This window comes from Myotis daubentonii, chromosome 4 (genome assembly GCF_963259705.1).
Source record: "Myotis daubentonii chromosome 4, mMyoDau2.1, whole genome shotgun sequence".
NCBI lineage: Eukaryota > Metazoa > Chordata > Mammalia > Chiroptera > Vespertilionidae > Myotis > Myotis daubentonii.
The window spans coordinates 33,561,704-33,583,462 of NC_081843.1; the positions used below are offsets into that span (position 1 = coordinate 33,561,704).

Genomic DNA, 21,759 nt, shown 5'->3' on the forward strand with positions numbered 1-21,759 from the left:
TGAGCTTGTTATTATGTGTAGTCCTGCCTGAGAATGAAGCTAACAGGAAAGTAAGGCCAAAGATATAGAGAGACCATACGCTGAGGAAGCTGTTTAGACTGGCAGATCCAGACACACCTGAGCTTTTCACCATTGGACTTGTCAGTTATAAAAGCCATTAAGTTCCTGTTTATGATGAAGTCAATTTGAGTCAGATACTCTGACTTGAAGCTAAAAAAGCCTTAACGGCCCTAGCTGGTTTGGCTTGGTGGATAGAGCGTCAGCTTGCAGACTGAAGGGTCCCAGGTTCGATTCCGGTCAAGGGCACATGCCCAGGTTGCGCACTCGATCCCCAGTTGGGGGTATGCAGGAGGCGGCGATCAATGATTCTCTCTCATCATTGATGTTTCTATCTCTCTCTCCCTCTCCCTTCCTCTCTGAAAACAATAAAAAACATTAAAAAAAAAAGCCTTAATGGTATTAGTAAATTGTCCAAGGCACACAACCTATAAATGGCATGCCCAGATATTTACATTTAGGCCTGTCTGGTTCTAAGATAGATACATACCTTTAACAACCAGGCCCATACCCAGAGGCAAGAATAGAAATGGATGTCCATATGCCACATCTTAATATTTAAAAGTTAACTTAAACTGAGATCAAGTATGCTCCATTCTATCTTGATAGGTACAACATCCTATAAGGCCAAGTTTGAATTTAGAATTCTCAGACTCATGTATGTCACACTATGGTCCCAAAACAGGCCATCCCATGGTCAAGGCCTGTTTCTCTTTTCTTCCTACCTGGTTCTTTCCCGCATTGCAGGGGATACTCCAGTGCACACCTCCAAGTGCTGTCAGATCCCTGAGAACCATCACCCCTTCACCTACCACTTGAGCAGCACTGCCTTTATAGGAATGGAGCCAGGGGAGAGGCTCAAACCGGCCCTGGAAGCACATTTGGGCCTGTTTGGGTACGGATTCCAAGGTCTTAGGTACCTGGACTGTGGTCTGGTGGGTGAAGTGGCAGCAGAAGCTCTGGGTAGTCACATGTCCTTGGTCCTGCAAGGTCTGTGCCTCATGGCAGGAGGAGAGCCAAAACAAGTCCTAGAAGGAATCTTCTTGACAACATCTAACACTATTAACCTCTGTGTTAACCACACTTCATTCCACCCACCCCCCTGCAGTTTCAAGTTCACTAAGCTCTCATTAATACACCAGAAATACAGTATTTTATTGCGAGTTCCTGGAAGTTCAGCCAGGTATATCTCAGAGCTCTAAAAATTCTGGACATGTGGAAGTAGTCTTGTATGTTTTCATAATTGGTATCTATGGCCTGATTACTGCTGTCCATTCTCACCTTTAAGTTCTTCCAGGGATCCCACAGACCAGCTGCAGCCTGGGTAGCAGTATGGAAACAATTCATACCTTGATCATTCCTCCATCTCATCCCAGGACCAATCTGGGGTTAAGAAGGAAGCCATGGAGCGCTGAGCATACCAGCTTTCTAATAAACCCATAGAACTTTCCCTCCTGCTTTCATTGTAGATGCTGTCACTACAGCAAGTGAACTCAGCTTTTTCAAACCTATTGGCTTATAAATTATGCTAATTAAGTAGCAGCGTTTTTTGTTTTTGTAAAAAATCAAATTTCCTGTTGAATATCCTGTTTTAACCCCTCACCCTCTCCTTTACTCTTTTTTTCTTCCTTAATGACACCTTTCTGCCACAGCTGACTCCCTAAAGACTTGCTTATTCCATACAAGAACATGGAGAACTGCAGGAGGGATTTGAGAGGCAGTCCCAGATTAAACTGATCACCTCTACATACGTTCTAGGACTCAACACAGAGCTTCATCTAATTGTAGGACTATGCAATATCACAATGAACGTTTTTTTAAGTGTATTTTTATTGATTTCAGAAAGGAGAGGGAGATATAGAAACATAAGTGATGAGAGAGAATCATTGGTTGACTGCCTCCTGCATGCCCCCTACTGGGGATTGTGCCCTGACCGGGAATGGAACCATGACCTGGTTCATAGTTAGCTCAACCACTGAGCCACGCTGACTGGGCTCACAACGGACTCTAGATGTTTGTCATTGATCCTAGATGTTTGTCATTGATTCCAGCAGCTGACTCCCTAGAATCACTACATGGGGAGACAATGTCTCTGGGTGTAGCTAATTTTTAAAATACTGTATATATTTTTTATTGATTTCAGAGAGGGGGAGAAAGAGAAACATCAATGATTAGAATCACTGATCGACTCTCTCCTGCATGACCCCTACTGGGGATCAAGCCCACCACCGGGCATGTACCCTGACCTAAGGAATCAAACTGTGACCTCCTGATTCATAGGTGGATGCTCAGCCACTGAGTCACACCTGCTGGGCTATTCCATTATTTCTAGAATTATCCCTTCCCTGCACACGGTTCAGCAATTCCACTCCTCAGTCAGGCAGACACTATTCCTAGGCCTCTCATCAGCAAGACATTTGCTTATCAAGCCATGATGTTGGTCAATCATGAAAGGCTGAACAGTCATAGTCAGAGGCTGTGTCAAGTTCAGGGTTAGCTAGGCATTTCTCTGGGGCACATAGGAGGAAGTTTCTTTAGAGGTGAGAGAAGTAGATGCTACCAACCTGTGCAAACTGTCACCTGCTTCCTTTGTCTCCTGAACAGCTGCTACAGGACTCTCCTTGCATACTGCAAGCATCAATAAATGCCTGTCTCACTGGAGCTGCACTGCATATTCAGCATTCATCCAAACATTTATTGAGCATCTACAATGTTTGTGAACAGTTTGCCTCTGAGCAATTGCATCTACCCTATTTGCAGAAGTCAGCTTCAAGGTCATTTTCCCCCCAGAAGCTTCTGGACACCTCTCAATTATATTAGGATTGTCATAGTACCTTGTACTTCCCTTAGCCTAGCATTTATAAAACGCCTTTTTAAAGCCTGTTTTCTGATCTGTATGTACCACTAAACTGAAAGCTCTTTGAAAGCAAAAACCCAGATTTTGACTGCAGCACTTTGCACAGAGCCTTGTACAATGCAGGCATCATTGAATGAATTATTGCTGAATTAAAGACAATGAGTAGAGTGCTAAGTATGAACAAGTGGAACCCCAGGATGTCAGGTCAAGGTTTCTCTGAGTTCAATGAGATGTTGGACGAGTACCAAAGTGGTCAGTTGACCAGTGTGGAACGTGTGTATAAGGTTGTAAGGCATACTGAAGAAAGGTGTGAAATTCTGTGGCTGGAGTACAGCGGCTTATCTGGGGAGCCAGACAGGTGCCAGACAGGAAGGGCAGCAGGAAAGGATGATGCAGAACCGCAGTCCCCGTAAGGTCAAGTCCATAAAACAGGTAATGGCAGCAACCCTGGCTTGAGAACGAGACGCCGACTTCCAAATCCTCTGGGAAAGTCCCAGAGATTCCACTGGCAGCGCCTCGCACCTCGCCCTGCCCAGGGCACCTGCTGCCAGCGGCACATGCTGCCCGCTCACCGCGCACTTCCGTCCCGGCCGAGGGGTCTTCCGGGGCACCCAGGGGTCCTGGCCGCCAGCAGCGGGGCGCGCAGGCGCACGGAGGCTTGCAGCCCCAAGGGGCGGGCGAGTGCGCGCGCTTCCCCGCGCACGCGCGCACGGAGGGGGCGACGGCCGCGGTGACGCTGCTGCGGCGGGCGGGTGGCGGCGCGTGAAGCGCGCGATTCCCCGCGTCTAGGGAGCAGTGCCCCGGCTCTCGCCGCTCCCGCCGCCCCCGCCGCCGCCATGTCGGGCAGGTCAGTCAGGGCCGAGACCCGCAGCCGGGCCAAGGACGACATCAAGAAGGTGATGGCTGCCATCGAGAAAGTGCGGAAATGGTGAGGGGCCGAGGCCGAGGCCGGGGCCGAGGGTGCTGGCGGGGTTCGCCGGTCCAGGCCCAGAGGAGCACCAGACCGGCAGGCGGGGTGTGAGTCCACCGACTGGCGCTGGAGTGGGGGGCAGGGGGGAGCCGGAGAAGGCGGGAGGAGAGTGCCGCTCGCGTCGGCGTGAGTTCAGAGGGCGCGCCAGCCCTGACCAATTAGCGGCTCGACCGGCTCATGGCCACGCCCACCTGTCAGTAGGCGGTGTGTCGCCAGAGGAGATGCCGGCTTCCGGTCGCTTTGGTCTGGAAGATGTTGCTCCTCTCACCAATCCTGGTGCGGTTTTGACTGCGCGGATGCCCGCCTCTGTAGGCCTTTGCTTTGTGAGCTGTCCCATATGTTAACCAACAATCTGAGTATCCCGTCCGCCAGACTGAGCACTCTAGTTTGGTGAGAGGTACTTGGGACCTACCTAGCACGGGAGCAAACTTGGTGTGGAAATCAAAACTCTCTCCCCTAATACCAGACGCACTCCGAACTGTGTAGGCATTCTCTCAGTGCCCTGGGAGCTGTGGGTAGAGGAGTCGAGACCTGCTCCTCGTTTAGAAACGGCTCATGTACTGTTCTTTGCAGACGCTGGTTGACTGCCTATTTTGTATCAAGAACGCCGATGTATTACCACATTAAAGTTTCACAGCCAACTACTTGTGCCAACTTTTAATATTTTGAAAGTATCACATAGGTCCTCCTTACCCGCCTTAACCTCTTCCAGTCCGCTCCCGTCCCTTCCCAGGCCCTCGCCACCCCATTGTCTGTGTCCACGGGTTATGCATACAAGTTCATTGGTTGATCTCTTCCCACTCACCCTCTGCTGCCTTCCCTTTGAGGTTCAACAGTCTGTTCATGCTTCTGTATCTCTGGGACATCGTTCTTTCCCCCCATCAGTTTACTTGGTTCATTAGATTCCACATATGAGTATCATGTGATACTTATCTTTCTCTGACTTATGTCACCTTCTTGAGTGCTTTTCTCTAGTTGATGATTATTAATAACTTTAAAGCCCTGGTAGGTGTTTTTTTTTTTTTTTTTAGCCCTGGTAGGTGTTAACTCCCTCCAGGAAGCCTTACCAAAGCCCTCCTGTCTTTCACTCGCCACCCCTTTTAGGGGCTTCTTACCTCCTGTTTGCTCATTTCCCCACAAGATCAAGTTCCTTATTCCTCTATATCCAAAGGCTTCGTGTATAGTTGGGACCCCATTATAAACATTGGTTAATCAATCATGATTTTTCCCCTCCAAATGTAATTCTGGGTTTTTGTGTGTGAAATCTAAGAGTTGGCACACCTTTCTTTCTCTTCGGGCATTCTCTGCCCCCGCTAGTAGCCTAAGCCAGATGACATCCTCTCTCCCCCAGCCTCCCTGTGATCTCCGTTTCAGCTTGCTCAGCCCTTGGTCCATTGCTCACATTTCACTCAGCGTGATAATATTTTTCTCAAGTGCAGATCTCATCAGAGTACTCCCCTGCTAAGAAAATAATGCTTCAGTGACCTCTTCTTGCTTATGAGACCAAACCTGGTCCTGCCTGCCTCACCTGCCTGGCTCAAACTGCCCTCTTTTTCAGGATGCTGGCCATCTTTCAATTAGAGCCGCACTACTATTCCAGCTGCCCGGATCCTTCCTCAGGCTTACATCCCCTTTGCCTAGTTAACTCCTAGCTCAGCTCAAAAGTTGGTTCCTCAAGGACACCTTTCAAGACCCCAATCTAGATCAGATCCCCTTCATAAAACTTTACACAGTTGTATTGGATTAAACCATAAGACATTTTCTATATTTGATTTTTAACCTACAAAAGTGGCAATTTGATATGGTTAACCTAATGATTAAGTGACTGACAATGAAATGAGTTGCTTGATGTCTGTTTCTAACTGGAGTGCAGGCTCTGTGAGGGTAGGGACTATGCATATTGTTCCTTTTGTGCCTCGGGCCTAGCACAAGGTCTTGTATATTAAATATTTGTTAAATAAATGAGGAAATGGAGTGTCTTGTCCAGGAATTAACTTCCAATATTCTAAGTCTTTAATTCTTTCTTTCTGTTATATCACAGTCTCTTTTTTATGTTCCTGTGATGTTATTTGCTGAATAACATCCTCAATAGCAAAAGTAACAACAGTTTTTGCTTTTTTTATGTTATCAGATGTGGACTTGAAACTTTCAGAAGTAATTTTAGCACCCACCCCCACCCCCACCCCCGCTTATCCACAATTTTCTGCCATTTTCAAGAATGTCACTTGCCTTTCCCTAGGTATGTGCCTGGGAAAAGATTAAGCTTCTCATATGTTTAAGGCTTATCTCAAAAGTTACTTCCTCTGGAAAATAAAACCTTAAAGCAGTTCTTCCATGGCTTGGCCTTCACCTCTTCCAGAAACCAGTGTAAGGCTTTATTCTGTTAGCTGGAAGCATCCTGGCCTCTGATTATTTTTAAATGGAGTTTGTGTTTCAACCCAGAGTTCCACAGGAGTCATCGAAGTCTCCCATCCATGGGGTATCCTAGTCTTACTCTGCCTTTCAGCCTTCTCATCCTTGCCACCTTCAGTCTTTTTCACTCCTATGAGCTCCCCAGGTAGGAACTATATCTTATACATCCTTTATATCCTGGAGGGCCTTATAAGTATCTGTGAAATTGAATTATTTTTTGAAAAGAAAAAGATGCTAGATAGATACCTGCGTTTGGAAATGTGCTGGTACTCTATATTGGTTAGTATGTTAGGGGGAAAAAGGCTTTGGTATTCTGTACATGAGGAAAAATGACAAGTAGAGAGTTCAGAGCCAAAGGGATTTGACAGAAGTTTTTCTGAAAGGGATGATTTTGCACTGAAAGTTAAGGTAATTTGACGGAAAGGAAGTTAGAAAGCATTAAAGATTGAAGGAATGATTTGCTGAGAAGTAGGAAAGCCCAAGTTATGAACAGAAAATCTATTTTATTGTTTTATCAGTCCTAAGAAGTATTTTTCTTTTAGGGAGAAAAAATGGGTTACTGTGGGTGACACATCGCTTAGGATATTTAAGTGGGTTCCTGTGACCGACAACAAGGAGGTAAGTGTGGAAGAAAATCCCAACAAAAAAAGGTACTGTTTTCTTTCTTTGATTACCTCTTAATGATAAAGGAGTTTATTTCCCCAGAATTGAGTTGGAAATATGTAAAGACATCCTCTGTCATTGGCCCACACAGAGCCTCCCTTTATATTTTCCATTTATTCCCTTTCCTTAACCCATTCTCCTTTTCCAGGGCTTGGTGAACTATAGCCCATCCTGCTGTGAGAGTCAGAGTAGCCTTATTGGAATTCAGCTATGCCCATTGGTTTCCTTCTGCTTTTGAGTTATAATGGTAGAGTTGAATAGTTGCCATAAGACCTAATGGTCTGCAAAGTCTAAAATATTTATTATCTGGCCCTTTAAGAAAAAGTTTGCTGACTCCTGTTTTTATCCAGTTAACTATTCACTGCAGTGTATTTTTATATGTTTTATATGTATATATGCCTTTCTAATTCTTCTTCCATGGGTTTATTTGGACATCTGTGTATTCTTGAAAAACACATAGCATTGTTTCATGTTGGTGTTTTTAAATGTTAACATCTAAATGTAGCATTGTGCTATAAACCTCCATTCTCCTTTGTTCAGCCTTGTTTTTGAGAACTCTCCATGTTTCTATAATTGTAAATACAGTTACTACCTTTGACCCTTGTACTGTATTCTTTTATATAGTGTTCACATTCATGTAAACATTTCTTGGGTAATAAAACACCCAGATTGTCTCCAACTCTTTTCCCCTAATTGTTTTTGAAAAATCTCAAATATAAAACAGACATAAAAGTAAGTGAAACAGCCCTAACCGGTTTGGCTCAGTGGATAGAGCATCAGCCTGCGGACTCAAGGGTCCCAGGTTTGATTCCGGTCAAGGGCATGTACCTTGGTTGCGGCCACATCCCCAGTAGGGAGTGTGCAGAAGGCAGCTGATCCATGTTTCTCTCTCATCGATGTTTCTAACTCTCTATCCCTCTCCCTTCCTCTCTGTAAAAAATCGATAAAATATATTTTTAAAAAAAGTAAGTGAAACATAAATGCACAGTATTCTATATATACTAGAGCAGTCATGGTGAACCTTTTGAGCTTGGCGTGTCAGCATTTTGAAAAACCCTAACTTAACTCTGGTGCCGTGTCACATATAGAAATTTTTTGATATTTGCAACCTTAGTAAAACAAAGACTTATATATTTTTTTTTGTGACCTTAATTTTATTTATTTATTTTTTAATTAAATCTTTATTGTTCAGATTATTACATTTGTTCCTCTTTTTCCCCCCCATAACTCCCCTCCTCCCAGTTCCCCTCCCACCCTCTGCCCTCACTCCCCACCCACTGTCCTCATCCATAGGTGCGCGATTTTTGTCCAGTCTCTTCCCGCATCTCCCTCACCCCTTTCCCCCCAAGAATAGTCAGTCCATTCCCTTTCTATGCCCCTGATTCTATTATAATCACCCATTCATTCTGTTCATCAGGTTATTTATTCACTTGATTTTCAGATTCACTTGTTGATAGATGTGTATTTGTTGTTCATAATTTGTATCTTTACCTTTTTCTTCCCCTTCCTCTTCTTAAAGGATACCTTTCAGCATTTCATATAATAGGGTTTGGTGGTGATGAAGTCCTTTAGCTTTATCTTAATCTGTGAAGCTCTTTATCTGACCTTCAATTCTGAATGATAGCTTTGCTGGATAAAGTAATCTTGGTTGTAGGTTCTTGGCATTCTCACTTTGAATATTCTTGCCATTCCCTTCTGGCCTGCATGGTTTCTGTTGAGAAATCAGCTGACAGTCGTATGAGTACCCCCTTGTAGGTAACTGACTTTCTTTCTCTTGCTGCTTTTAAGATTCTCTCTTTGTCTTTTGCTCTTGGCATTTTAATTATGATGTGTCTTGGTGTGGTCCTCTTTGGATTCCTTTTGTGTGGGGTTCTCTGCACTTCCTGGACTTGTAAGTCTATTTCTTTCACCAGGTAGGGGAAGTTTTCTGTCATTATTTCTTCAAATAGGTTTTCAATATCTTGCTGGCACCCCTATAATTCGGATGTTGGTACGCTTGAAGCTGTCCCAGAGGCTCCTTACACTATCTTCGTATTTTTGGATTCTTTTTTCATTTTGCTTTTCCAGTTGGGTGTTTTTTGCTTCTTCGTATTTCAAATCATTGACTTGATTCTTGCGATCCTCTAGTCTGCTGTTGGGAGTCTGTATAATATTCTTTATTTCAGTCATTGTATGCTTAATTTCCAGTTGGTCCTTTATCATAACCTCGAGGGTCTGACTAGATTTCTTGAAGATCTTACTACATTTATTGGCGGTCTCACCAGTCTTTTTGAGGGTCTTACTAAATTTTTTTTTTAAATATATTTTATTGATTTTTTTACAGATAGGAAGAGAGAGTTAGAAACATCGATGAGAGAGAAACATCAATCAGCTGCCTCCTGCACACCCACTACTGGGGATGTGCCCGCAACCGAGGTACATGCCCTTGACCAGAATCGAACCTGGGACCCTTGAGTTCGCAGGCTGACGCTCCATCCACTGAGCCAAACCGGTTAGGGCGGGTCTTACTAAATTTATCGGTGGCTTCTAGCAAGTTCTTGAAACACCTTAAAAGTGTGGTTTTGAACTCTATATCCAGCAGTTTGCTTTCCTCCATTTCTGTCATTTGTGTCCTGTTTCTTTGTCTCCGCATTTTTTATGCTTCCCTGTGTTGATAAAGTGGTTTTCTGTGCTAAGTGACCTCTAGGGCCCAGTGGTTCAGCCTCCCCAATTACCTAAGGAAGACACTCTTGGTGCACCGCCTTGTGGTCTTTGTGCACAGTCTTGTTGTAGTTAAGCCTTGATTGTTGTAGGTAAAACTGGGAGGGATTGACCTCCAGGCCAATTGGCTGTGAGGATCAGCTGTATCTGCAGTGGGAGAAATTCTGTCCTGATCTCTAGGGAGGTGCTAATCTAGCCTCTGCCTGAGGCTATCCAGCAAACGCCTCCATGCAAGGCTTGGGCGGGGCAGGTCGCACGGGATCAACAAGGCGGGCGGAGTGAGCAGTTATGGCTGCTCTCAGTCCTGCCTTCAGAGGCCCTGCTTCTCAGTGTCCCAGCAATTGCTGCAAGTACCTCCGAGAGACAGCTGCCTTTGAGTTCCGACCGATGCCAGACAGTCCCGAGTCTCTGGGTCCCCAGAGACTCGCCCAGAACTGGAGCTCAGAGCCTGAGACTCCCTCCCGATTGAAAAAAGACAACCTCGCCCTCAGCCGCCAGCCCACTCTGAGTGCGCCTTTGTACCTTAGTATTTTACTTCCGCACTGCACCTCCTCTGAGTCTCGGTATGCTTTTCTCTTTCCTTCTAGTTGTAGAATTTCCACTCAGCCAGCCTTCCTGTGGTTCTGGGTGATGTCCATTCCGTCTTTTAGTTGTATTTTTGAAGTGGTTGTGCGAAGCAGCAAACTCCGGTGTTTACCTATGCCACCATCTTGGTTTCTCCACATCTAGCTTCTTTATTTCTGAACTTTTCTTTCATTTATTTCATCTCGCTATTCTTTCCTCATTTCCCTATTTTCATTTCTCAACCCAGTTTTTACTCATTAATCCTTTCTTAAACTATCTCTATTTCTGCTACCAAACTCATTTACTTTTTATTTTGAACAATTATACCAATTTCCTGTATTGATTCTTCTTCAAAACAACTTTTCAGTATCATCCTTATCTATGTGAGCAGACTCACTATGTGTTTTATTTAAATTCTTCTGTGCCATTGCCATTCTGGTATAGCTTGTTCTGTTTATTGTCTTTCATGGTGCTTGTTATCCTCCAATATCTGGTTAGTGTTTTCTGTACACTTACCTTTAATTCCCTTGGGACTCTACTTTGCCTTGGCTAAAATAATATGTACCTGAGGGAGTATATAAGACTAAACTCTGGTTTCCCTCCTCTAAATGAATTTAAGGGATGGAGTTCCCTCTGCCATCTTCCCCTGCCTCCCAGGGAACTCCCTAGTACCATTCTTCCATGTGCTACCTTAATATAGGAGCAACCATCCTCCCTTGTCATTGCCAAGCCCATGGTAAATGTTAGGAGGGCTATGGAGCCACTCTTTATTCTTCATACATCCCTGGCACCTGTGAGGCCATTACTGCTAGAATCAACCCCTCCACCCCCACTCCCACCCTCAACTCTTCCCATTTAAGTCCCTGGTCTTTTCCTATTCAAATTCTCTCTGGGACTCAGCTCCCTTTGTCTCTCTTGAGGGCTTCTTGCAGTGTTTGTGTTGCTTTCTGAGCTGGGCCCAGAGGTCCATCAGTTTATCTGCCCTCTAGTGATTCATGGTGGTGTGCTATCTTCTAAGGTACTAGCATAGACCTGTTAGATTAGGAAAAATGGAAAATGATGATCAAATTGGTAAAGAAAAAATTATGAAGGATACAGGGAGTGGTACACTCACTGCTGATGGGAGAGTTAATTGGCACAAACTTTACAGGTCAAGTTGATCATAAGAGCTTTCAATGCTGGATGTGTTAATTAATTAGACTGTTGGAATCCTTTCACAAATGTATACAGTGTGTCCCAAAAAAATGTGTACACACTTTAACAGCTGATAGCTCAGTTTTGAATGTAAAATTTACTTTACTAAACACTGCCTTTATAATTATTCAAAGTGTGTATGTGTGTGTATATATATTTTTTGGGGGGGGGGGACACCCTATATGTATATCAAGTCACCATTATGTACACTTTAAATATCTTACAGTTTTATTTGTCATGTATAACTGACTCAGTAAAACAGAAGGGGTAAAAAGTTTTAAATATTTATTCCTTAAATATGCAAGTTTTATCTCTAGGAATTTATCCTCAGGAGATAATCATATGTGTATAAAATATGCTTAAATATACCTAATGATAAAGCCAAACGTTCAGCATTACTGCATTGTTTATAGTGTTTCAAATTGCAAGCAAAATAAAGATCTTAATGTAGCTTGGCTAGTGTGGTTGAGTGGTTGAGCATGGACCCATGAACCAAGAGTCACTGGTTCAATTCCTAGTCAATGTTTCTGTCTTATCAATGTTTCTCTCTCTCCCTTTCCCTTCCTCTCTAAAAATCCATAAAAACATATACATATATAAAAAAAGAGAACTTATTGTACAGAATTCATTAAATTAGTTATTGTACACCTGTATTTTGTAAATCTTTGTAACCATTATAAAAAAGATGTAGCCAGGCCGGCATGGCTCAGTGGTTGAGCCTTGACCTATGAACCAGGCAGTTACAGTTCAATTCCCGGTCAGGGTATATGCCCCAGTGTAGGGTGTGCAGGAGGCAGCTGATTAATGATTCCCTCTCATCATTGATGTTTCTATCTCTCTCTCCTTCTCTGAAATCAATAAAAATATATAAAAATGAATAAATAAGAATGAAAAAAGATGTAGAAGTTTACTCAGTTGCATAGAGAAATGTTTAATGCAGTGAATGAGGAAGGGGAAGTAAGTTATATGATCCATTTTCACACAAATATATGTGTAGGTTGTCTCTGGTTTTCGTGTTTTTTTTTCTGTACTTCCAGAATTCCCTATAGTGAAGTATGTATTTTACATGAACATAGAATCATTAAAATGAAGATGAAATAGAGATCAGAAAAAAATAATGATAAAGCCAAATGTTGGCATGGGTGCTGTGAAACTAGTACCCTTTCAGAGAGTAGTGGGGTACAGTGTATTTCAAGGAAAGTAATATGATTATATTTTCTGATCCAGAAGGAATATTTTTGTGTGAATTTTATCTCAATAAAATAATCCAGGGAAAAATGAAAGCTTAGCATTGTGGTTTTATTTCTAGTAACAATAAATAAACACAATCCTAAATAAGTTAAAGCTAAATGTCTAATAGTTGAGAAGTTATTAAGTGAATTATGGTATATGGAATATTATGCAGCTATTAAAAACATGTTTATGTAGCTTATGTAGTAAAATGGTCAAGTGTAATTACACTAAAATTATGTCTGTATAGGAAAAAATGAAGGGAAGGACATTCATAAATTGTACAGTTGATTTATTGCAGAGATAGGATTGAGAGTTATGAACAAAAAATTGTATTAGTAGTACAATGCATGTACAATAAAGAGACATGATGAACAGTATGAATTAGTGAATTTGAAATTACCAGATTTAAACTTTGGGCTGTTGGGATGCTGTCATTTGCAAATTTCCTTTCCTGTGGGCTTGTTTGTTGCAGGCTAGTTCATCTTCCCACTGTGGTTCCCTAACATGTGTAGCCTACATCCTGCTTGAAGGGAATGATGTTATAGGTAAAGATTGAAGTAGGGTGAACATTTTGAATGGATGGGTTTTTTGGTCAGGAATAGAGCTAGCAGGGGCCCCTTGTCCCAAAACTTCTTACATTACATATAAATGACTCCTTCCTTTTTCCAGTCAGAGGTCCATTCTTCTTTCACTTACTTTTTTTCCCCTGCTGTGCTACTAAAATAGGAATCTTTTTCGAAATTAATATTTTGTGCTTCTCACCCATCCTCATGAGGAAGGGTTGAATTGAACATTCTGATCAGGGCAGAAAGCAGAAGAGTACCACAGGGAAATCTAGTGGAGGTATATATGTCTACCTTTTACTTCTGATTCATGATATTAGCGCTGGAAGGGTCCGTTCTACAGATACAGACACTGAGACTTGCGAACACCTTGTCCAGGATTCCATTCTGCCTCGGGCCCTGGATTCTCAAAACCACTGTCATTATTCCTGTTCAGTCCTAGTCCAGACCTCTGTGGTGTCTCAAAAAGCACCCTTCTCTATCTCTGCAAGTCTCCTGGTTGGCTCTGTCATATCCCTCTTTTTTTCCTTTTCTAGAAAGAAAAGTCAAAATCGAATGGTTCAGCAGCCCGGGAACCTAATGGCTTTCCCTCTGATGCCTCAGCCAATTCCTCTCTCCTTCTTGAATTCCAGGGTGAGTTGCATCCATATGTCTTCCTTGCAGGAAAATGAAAATTTAGATGAACCCATTAATAATAAGAATAGTTCTATGTATAATTTCAGTGCCTACTGTTTTGCTGGTATCTTGCTAGGCACTATACATAAATCTTCCCTTTTATACTTCACAGTAACCCTGCAAGATAGATGATAGTATCCTTATTTTCCATTTAAGGAAACAGGCTCAGAGAGGTGAAGTTACATATATAAAGTAACATAACTAGTAAGTGACAAACCACATTAATTCCTGGTTTTCTGGATCAGAAGCTCTTTTCTTTAGACAGTATACTTTATGATAGTACCTGAGAGTGGGCCACCCAAAGCTAGGGCATCTACTATCCCCTGTTGGCACAAGTTCTGCTTCTTAAATCAATCTTCAGTGAAGGTCCTGCCTGTGTCAGGACCGCATTCATGATGTGACCTCTTACACCTATGTGGCAGTTACTGTTTGTGAAGCACTTTCACTTCAGTTTCTCATTTTTATCCTGACATCAGCCTGTGATATAAAACCAGGCAGTTACCATCATCCCTAGTTAAGGAAATGATGTTTGGAGAAAAAAAGTGTTCGCCTAAGTTCAAAAGTGACAAAGCTTTATTCTTACTTTTTTTCTTTCTTTTATTTATTTTTTTTAGAGCTTTATTCTCTTTTTATAATAAAATGCAACTTCCATTTTAGCATAGAAGATCGTGGTCTTCGTAGAAGTAAAGACTAGAAAGGACTTACAATTTTCTCTTCAAAATTAGTCTGGGAGCATGCAGGTATCCCCTGCCGACCTTTCCCCCAACCCTCTGTCCCCACCCCAGGGTCAGTGTGATATATGAAGGAATACAAGAAAAAGGTTTTTTAGTTATGTGTGGGGTATTCAATAACTGTAGAACTCTAGGAGACATATATGAGGCTTCCCTTTCTCAGTCTGACCACCATTTCATCCTTTTCATTCAGTGAACATTTAATGAACTCCTACTGTATGCCAGGTACTATGCACAAGAAATTCAAGGACCAATAAGCCACAGAGCCTATCTGCACAGAGTATAATGGAAGGAAACTGGTGTGTAAAATAGTAAACTCAGGTGTGCACAGGATACTACAGGAGCATAAAAGAAGGTGGTCATTTTTACTCAACAGAGCTTGGGAAATGTGGAGGACATTATGCTTGAGCTCAGTGCTGGCCTGTACAGGGGCTTTCCAGAAAGGCTAGAAAGAATAAGAAAGACACCTGTGCATGAAGTAGCTCTTTGCTTAGGGTCCAGCTTGGTGTGGACTAACAACAGGGAGTGAGACTGGAGATGAGAAAGGACTTTGTATGTTATGATAGGGCCATCTTCTCCCTGTCCGGAGAAGCACTGGGATTTGAATTTTATTGTTTTGGCAGCAGGCAGCCATTGAAGGGTTTAGAAATATCATGCTGGCAGAGGTGTGAAGTACAGTGGGAGTACATGGTACTGAAGGAAGGGCAGTTAGGTGGCTTTTGCTGGAGGCTAGGCCTGAACTAAGCCACCAGGAGAGGAAGGAATGAACACAACTCCCGTGTTTTTTAACTATTTCTAACTTAGGTGGTGATTTCAAGCCTTCAGACAGCTTCCCAGGTGGGATTCCTTTGGCCCTTGAGGCTTCGGGTGGAACCTAGACCACTAAAGGATCTGAGCTGAATACTTCCAGACATAACCATCCTCCTCCTTCAGACAGCCGAGAATGCCAGACAGATTTTATCATTTTCTACGTATCTTGTGTGTGAGAAAGGTTGAGAGGCATACTGTCCATCTCTTCCACTGGACAATAAGAAAATACAGGGTCTAAGCTATAAATGGTGGATAATAATTAACTGTATCCTGATCTTCCTGAAATATACATGTTGCATAAATTTGAAAATTCTAGCTGCACCTGGTGCTTAGAATATGTCGTGACATACGAAATGCTTAAGTTAATCAACTTAGACTCTGTTGATAATTTGCAGTGCATAGAAGCCCCATGAACCTCTGCCTTTGGTTCAGAGTGCATCTGCACCATTGATCATTGTACCTGGTGTGTCTATGGCTGCCTAAGAAGACACCAGAGTTACTCTTGAGGAATAATTACCACCCTCAGCTGTTGCCTTTGTCATGTTTGGTTTCCAGATGAAAACAGCAACCAGAGTTCTGTGTCTGATGTCTATCAACTCAAGGTGGACAGCAGCACCAACTCAAGTCCCAGCCCCCAGCAGAGCGAGTCCCTGAGCCCAGCACACACCTCTGACTTCCGCACAGATGACTCCCAGCCCCCTACTCTGGGCCAGGAGATCCTTGAGGGTAAGTCAGGACGAGCATCTTGGAGGGGCCTTGCCTCTTGCTGTTGATGTTTCTCTTCTTTGGAGTAAGTGGATAGAGAAAATGCCACAGAGTCTGGCAGTCTCAAGCTATTTGTTAACAGTTTGGGCTACTTTGGAGAATGGTTGTATTTTCCCCTTACAGAATGAAGGAAGAAAACAGACAACACAAGTGAGTGCCAGGTTCTGTGTGAGGCACTTTCAATATTTAATGCCTGGTATAATTCTCTCCCAAATCCTTGAAATAGATGCTGTTATCTCCATTTTACAGATGAAGAAGTGGAGTCTTAGAAAGTTTTAATTGCTTATCAAAGATCACATAGTTAGTAACTGGTAGCGTGGGTATCTCTAATTATATTCCTTCTCACTTCAGAGTTTATTCTCTTTGCATTATCTCCTGTGAATTTCTTCTTATATATTGTTTCTATGTATGTTGATTCTTTTTAAAAAATATATGTTTTTATTGATTTCAGAGAGGAAGGGAGAGAGAGATAAGAAACATCAATGATGAGAGAGAATCATTGATCGGCTGCGTCCTGCATGCCCCCCACTAAGGATTGAGCCCACAACCCAGGCATGTGCCCTTGACTGGAATCGAACCCGGGACCCTTCAGTCCGTAGGCCAACGCTCTACCAAGTGAGCCAAACCAGCTAGAACTGTATGTTGATTCTTCAGCCAGTGTTGCCTCTTCACCAAGACACCTCTAGATAACCTTAGGAAAGCTTCCCCAGCTTTAAGGCAGATTCTACAGGAGTCTCCTGCGTCAGGAGGCCTTGCCGTTCTGCTGACCTTGTTGCTTTTACAGAGCCCTCCCTGCCTGCCTCAGAAGTGGCTGATGAACCTCCCACTCTCACGAAGGAAGAACCAGTTCCACTGGAGACACAGGTAAGGAGGCACTTGGGTTTCCCAGTTTCTAAGAAAAAAGGAAGGACTTCATTGCTGTGAATTGCATATATTGTGTTGAATGTGCTATAGTATAGTAGCGTGGGGAAGCAGCAAGGAAAACTAGTGTCTCCAGGTTATAAGGTAGGGGAAAATGTGTGGTTATCTACGAGAAGATTGGCATTGGGCTTCTGGGTTGTAATTACGGGTGGGGAGGTTCTGGTTCAGACGGATGGCCCTATAATCCCATGTTCTGGCTGCTCCTAGATGGCCACGGAAGAGGAAGACTCAGGTGCCCCACCCCTGAAACGCGTCTGTGTGGACCAACCCGCAGCGCCGCAGACAGCCTCAGAAAGCTAGCACCATCCTGGCACCCTTCACCTCCTGGCCCCCTGCCTCTATTTATTGCATTCTGGTTCTGACTGTGCTGTGTTGCTGGGCTAAGGGCAAGCGCTGGGGACCAGAGCCTGCCCATAGGAGCCTTCTATTCTGGAAGGCTGACAGAGGACTTGGGGTTATCGCATCATCTTCCCTCCCTGGCACCTATGTCTGCTTGTTCCTGAGAAGAGGAATGCTCATGTCCTCTTTGTCTCCCAAGTAGGCTGGAGTATCAGCCATCCCAAGGTTTATCTGTCACCTCCAGGTAGCAGTCTCCGCTCCAGAACCTCTGGACTGAGCTGCTGGCGCTTCTATAAGAAGAAAGAGATGTGGAAGGCACCCTTTAGAGAAGAGGGTGCTAAGAGTTACTTGAATTTGATGGCGACTGTGGATGTCTGGACTTTCCCTTAGGGCCAGGTGCCCTGTGGGCCGTTATTGGAGGATGCCTAGGTAGAGACTTTGGAGGGAAGGGGCTTTTCTCCACATGAGGGCAAAAAAGTCCATATAGATTTCTTGCTGCCCTGTCACCTCTGCCCATTTCTGAGGTCATCCTGCCTCTCATGGGCTCTCTAGCTGCTGACAATTCCCCCCACCACCACCAAAAGAAAACTATCTCCCCCCCCCACACACATGCAGCTTTCTGTTCTTACCCGTACATTTCATTCCAGCATTCTCTGCCTCCTGCCACAGTCCTCAGCATTCATGCCACAAAACCCCAGAAAGAATTTGAAGTCTGACCACAGTACCCATCCCCCAGAGTACTCCTTCAGCTCAGACTTTCTAGAAAGATTCCCTTTCTTTAAAATCTGCATGTTTAATTGAACTTCGTGATTTTATTTTTTGTTTCATAAGAGTTTAAGAAATGGAAATGGGCAACAGTGAGTGAAGACATATTTTAGCACTGAATAGAATATTTTTAAAATTAAACTATTTGAAATATGCCTTGTTGGTATCTGAGTGCTTCATTCTTGAAGGTTGTGGGGTGGGGCTGGGAGTATGGGTGGCTGAGTGCTTGTGAAGTCACTGTGGACTAGGCTCTGCCCATTGTCTTACTCCCAGAGAATGGCTGTGATGCCAGTGATTGGTAGACTCCCTTTGAAGTTGTCGTGTAGTTGGAATTCTATGACTGTTCCTGTGTACACTGAATGCAACCAATTGTTTTCCACAGCTGCTTAGGAGGCATTCATGAGTTCTTTATTTCATTTATTACGGCAAAATACACATAAAATAACATTTATCATTTTGGCCATTTTGAAGTATACAGTTCAGTGGTACTAAGTACATACACAATATTATGCCATCATCACTGCTCTCTACCTCCAAACTTTTCATTACCTCAAACAAACCCCCATACCTATTAAGCAGTTGCTCCCACTTGCCCCTTCCTGGAGGCCCTGACAATCACTAATCTATTTTCTGTCCATGAGTTCCTTCTTGATTCCAAAGGAAAACCAGAGTCATGGTTGAAAGAGTTCTACATTCTACATGTTAAAGAACTTTGTTTCAGTATTCCCTAAAGTGATTCACTTTTCTCAGGAGCTCCAAGTTTATGGGATGAGAGAACCAAATTCTGCTGCCCTGTTTTGTCATCCCTAATTTGCTTTTTAAAAAAATTTTACATAACATGTACTATCAAGTTGTCAAATGCATGTCACAGATACTGCAATTGTATGTGGAACATAAAATAAGTATCCTATATAATAAAAGCCCAGCGACCGAACAGTAGAAAGAACAGAATGACTGGTCAACCAGTTGCTATGATTGCTCGGCTGACCGGGATGAGCGGCTGCTCCGCCGGAGGCCAGTCCCCACAGGCCATGGGATCTAAGGGTTTCTATTCATAGCTTTCAGAATGGAATGAGATCATCAGCTTTTAAGTAGTTGAGGGAAAACACACACTGCTCCTTTTTCATTCTTTGTCCCACCTTCTTGCTAAAAAATGAACACCTGGCTCCCATGGCCCCGCCCCGAGCGCGCTGGGCCAAGAGCTCACTGGCCCTCGGCTCGAGTGAGTCTGTGTAATGTTAACGTAAAAAACCACTGAATCCTGTAAAGAATTTTATGAGTTTATTTAAGCCAAACTGTCGACAAATGCTAGGAAGCGGAACCTTAATGAATTGAGATAATGCTCTGGAGAATGGCATGTCACATCTATATAGACTGCAATCAAAGGAAGGGATGTAAGTGGGTTACATGAAATCGACTGGTGATAGAGGTGGGAGAAAGCAAAGCGGGGGGGGGGGGGGAACCCCTGGGACTGGATAAAAAGTAAAATGAGCCCTGACCGGTTTGGCTCTGGATAGAGCATCTGCCTTCAGACTGAAGGGTCCCAGGTTCGAATCCAGTCAAGGGCATGTACCTTGGTTGCAGGCACATCCCCAGTAGGGGGTGTGCAGGAGGCAGTGACTCTCTATCCCTCTCCCTTCCTCTAAAAAATCTATAAAATATATTTTTAAAAAAAGTTAAATGATAGACATATACTTAAGTGGGTCAGGAACAATTAACATGATAATAATGAAGGAATTTGTGGTATTTGTCCTGATGCCCAGGCACCTTCGGCTGTGCCCCAAGGGGTCCAGATAAGGGAAGTTACAAGTTACCCAGACATTTCAAGGGTATGTTGTTATAGATGTAAAAAGACAGATAGGCTCAGTTAAGGTAAAGGTTGACCTTGTCGGTGAAAACACCAGCCTAGGACGTTAACTACCCACCATAACTGCTTTTAGTTAAAGTTTAATTTCAGACCAAGACTGCCATGCAGGCCCTTCCCTGAGCTTGTCAGGTTAGCATGTGGCCCCTTTTGTCCACACTTCCAATGGCCTTTACACCTAGTGCCTCTGCCTGAGCATCTTAACTCAACCTGTATCACTGACTGAGCACCCACCGTGTCGCAGGTGATGCCGGGGTGCTCACAGAGCAGCAGGGAGCCAGCTGCCTGTCCTATGGAGGGAGCGTGTGTTCCGCCAGGAGGAGAGGACGGGGTGCGGGGGGGAAACATCCTTGGACAGACGTGAGGTGCAGCCATTGGAGGGCAGGGGCACCATGAAAACATGGGAATGAAGCCACATAGGGGCTCCGCGAGGGAAGGGCAAAGGGAGGCTCACTGAGGGAAACTGGATGGATGGAGGAGAGCCCGGCAGACACCTGGAGAAGGGCATTGGGCAGAGGGGACAGCCCATGTTGGGGCAGCAGGACAGGCAAGAGGCCGAATGGAAGGGGGTTGAGGGGCACATCCTTTAGAGATCGAGGGCTGGTGAGAACCTGGCACCCCCTGAGTGCAGGGGGAGGGGCCAGGGCTGTAGGTGAGGACCCGCTGGGCTGATGCAGTGGGGACAGACCCTCTGGCTTGTGTCAGGAGCAGACTGAGGGGGAAGAGGAAGCAGGCAGACAGCAGGAGGCAACAGCACCCTCCCCAGGGCGCTGCGGAGACAGTGGAAACTGGCAGCCGAGGCAGCAGCTTTTGGGTGTGCTGTAGGGAAGCCCGAGCTTGAGGAACTGTGTGTGTATGTGTGTGTGTTGGTGGGGGGCGGTGAGGGGGCCCCGTGCTCGCCCTGGCCCCTGGTAAGGCAGGGTCTCCGGGAGCTGCGGGGGTGGGGTGGGGGGGTGGGGGGGGTCAGATCCCGTCCGTTTTGAGGATCTAACGGATCTGGTTTCAAACCCAGACCTTAGTTTGAGCTCCACACGAGGCACGTGGAATGTTCACAACCAGCCTCCCACCGTGAAGTGAAGTCATTCCCATCTCCCTGCCCTAATCCCTCCATGTCCCTCCCGCCCCCAGCTCTCTTCAGTGATGACACGTACTTATCGGAAACCAGCAAATCGTTTTATTTTTGGTACAAAACCCAACAAAACAGAATGTACAGTATTATGGAAAGCAAACGTTGAAAACCAGGAAAATGAAGCCCCCTTGTGGACACACAGATCAGCTGTGCCCAGAACCCGGGTCACCCGTGACACAAGAGGGCTCAGGGTCCAATGCAAAGGGCTTGCCCAGGTGGTCCACCTCTAATCCCTGACTCCAGTTTCCAGGACAGAGAGGATCCCGCACCACAGAACAGAACAGCGGAGACCAGCTCTAAGTCCCACGGCCTAAAGCAGTGATGGCGAACCTGACACGCGTGTCAGAGGTGACAAACTCATTTTTTTGGTTGATTTTTCTTTGTTCAATGGCATTTAAATATATAAAATAAATATCAAAAATATAAATCTTTGTTTTACTATGGTTGCAAATATCAAAAAATTTCTATATGTGACACGGCACCAGAGTTAAGTTAGGGTTTTTCAAAATGCTGACACGCCGAGCTCAAAAGGTTTGCCATCACTGGC

General features: G+C 44.2%; 1 protein-coding gene across 3 annotated transcripts; it reads left to right on the plus strand.

The window, feature by feature from the left end:
• The first annotated feature begins 1,651 nt into the window (after positions 1–1,651).
• BCL7B (BAF chromatin remodeling complex subunit BCL7B) lies at positions 1,652–21,527 on the plus strand. Of its 3 annotated transcripts, none has more exons than XM_059693481.1 (6): positions 1,652–3,842; positions 6,839–6,914; positions 13,750–13,846; positions 15,985–16,155; positions 16,979–17,058; positions 21,456–21,527. In XM_059693481.1, exons 1-6 carry the CDS (start codon positions 3,751–3,753, stop codon positions 21,510–21,512), a joined length of 573 nt encoding a protein of 190 aa, XP_059549464.1. In that variant the 5' UTR covers positions 1,652–3,750; the 3' UTR covers positions 21,513–21,527. The 3 variants fall into 3 exon arrangements, with proteins under 3 accessions (XP_059549464.1, XP_059549463.1, XP_059549461.1); XM_059693480.1 differs by lacking the exon at positions 21,456–21,527 and adding an exon at positions 17,323–18,374 and having other exon boundaries at positions 1,679–3,931; XM_059693478.1 differs by lacking the exon at positions 21,456–21,527 and adding an exon at positions 17,323–18,374 and having other exon boundaries at positions 2,158–3,842.
• Positions 21,528–21,759: the final 232 nt, after the last annotated feature.

What these genes read in the sequence shown, in the direction of transcription:
- BCL7B (XM_059693480.1), top strand. Translation starts at nt 3,840, where the DNA reads ATGGTGAGGGGCCGAGGCCGAGGCCGGGGCCGAGGGTGCTGGCGGGGT. An exon ending in CTGTGACCGACAACAAGGAG is followed by an intron (nt 6,915 to 13,749) that starts GTAAGTGTGGAA and finishes TTCCTTTTCTAG; the next exon opens with AAAGAAAAGTCAAAATCGAA. An exon ending in CAGTTCCACTGGAGACACAG is followed by an intron (nt 17,059 to 17,322) that starts GTAAGGAGGCAC and finishes GGCTGCTCCTAG; the next exon opens with ATGGCCACGGAAGAGGAAGA.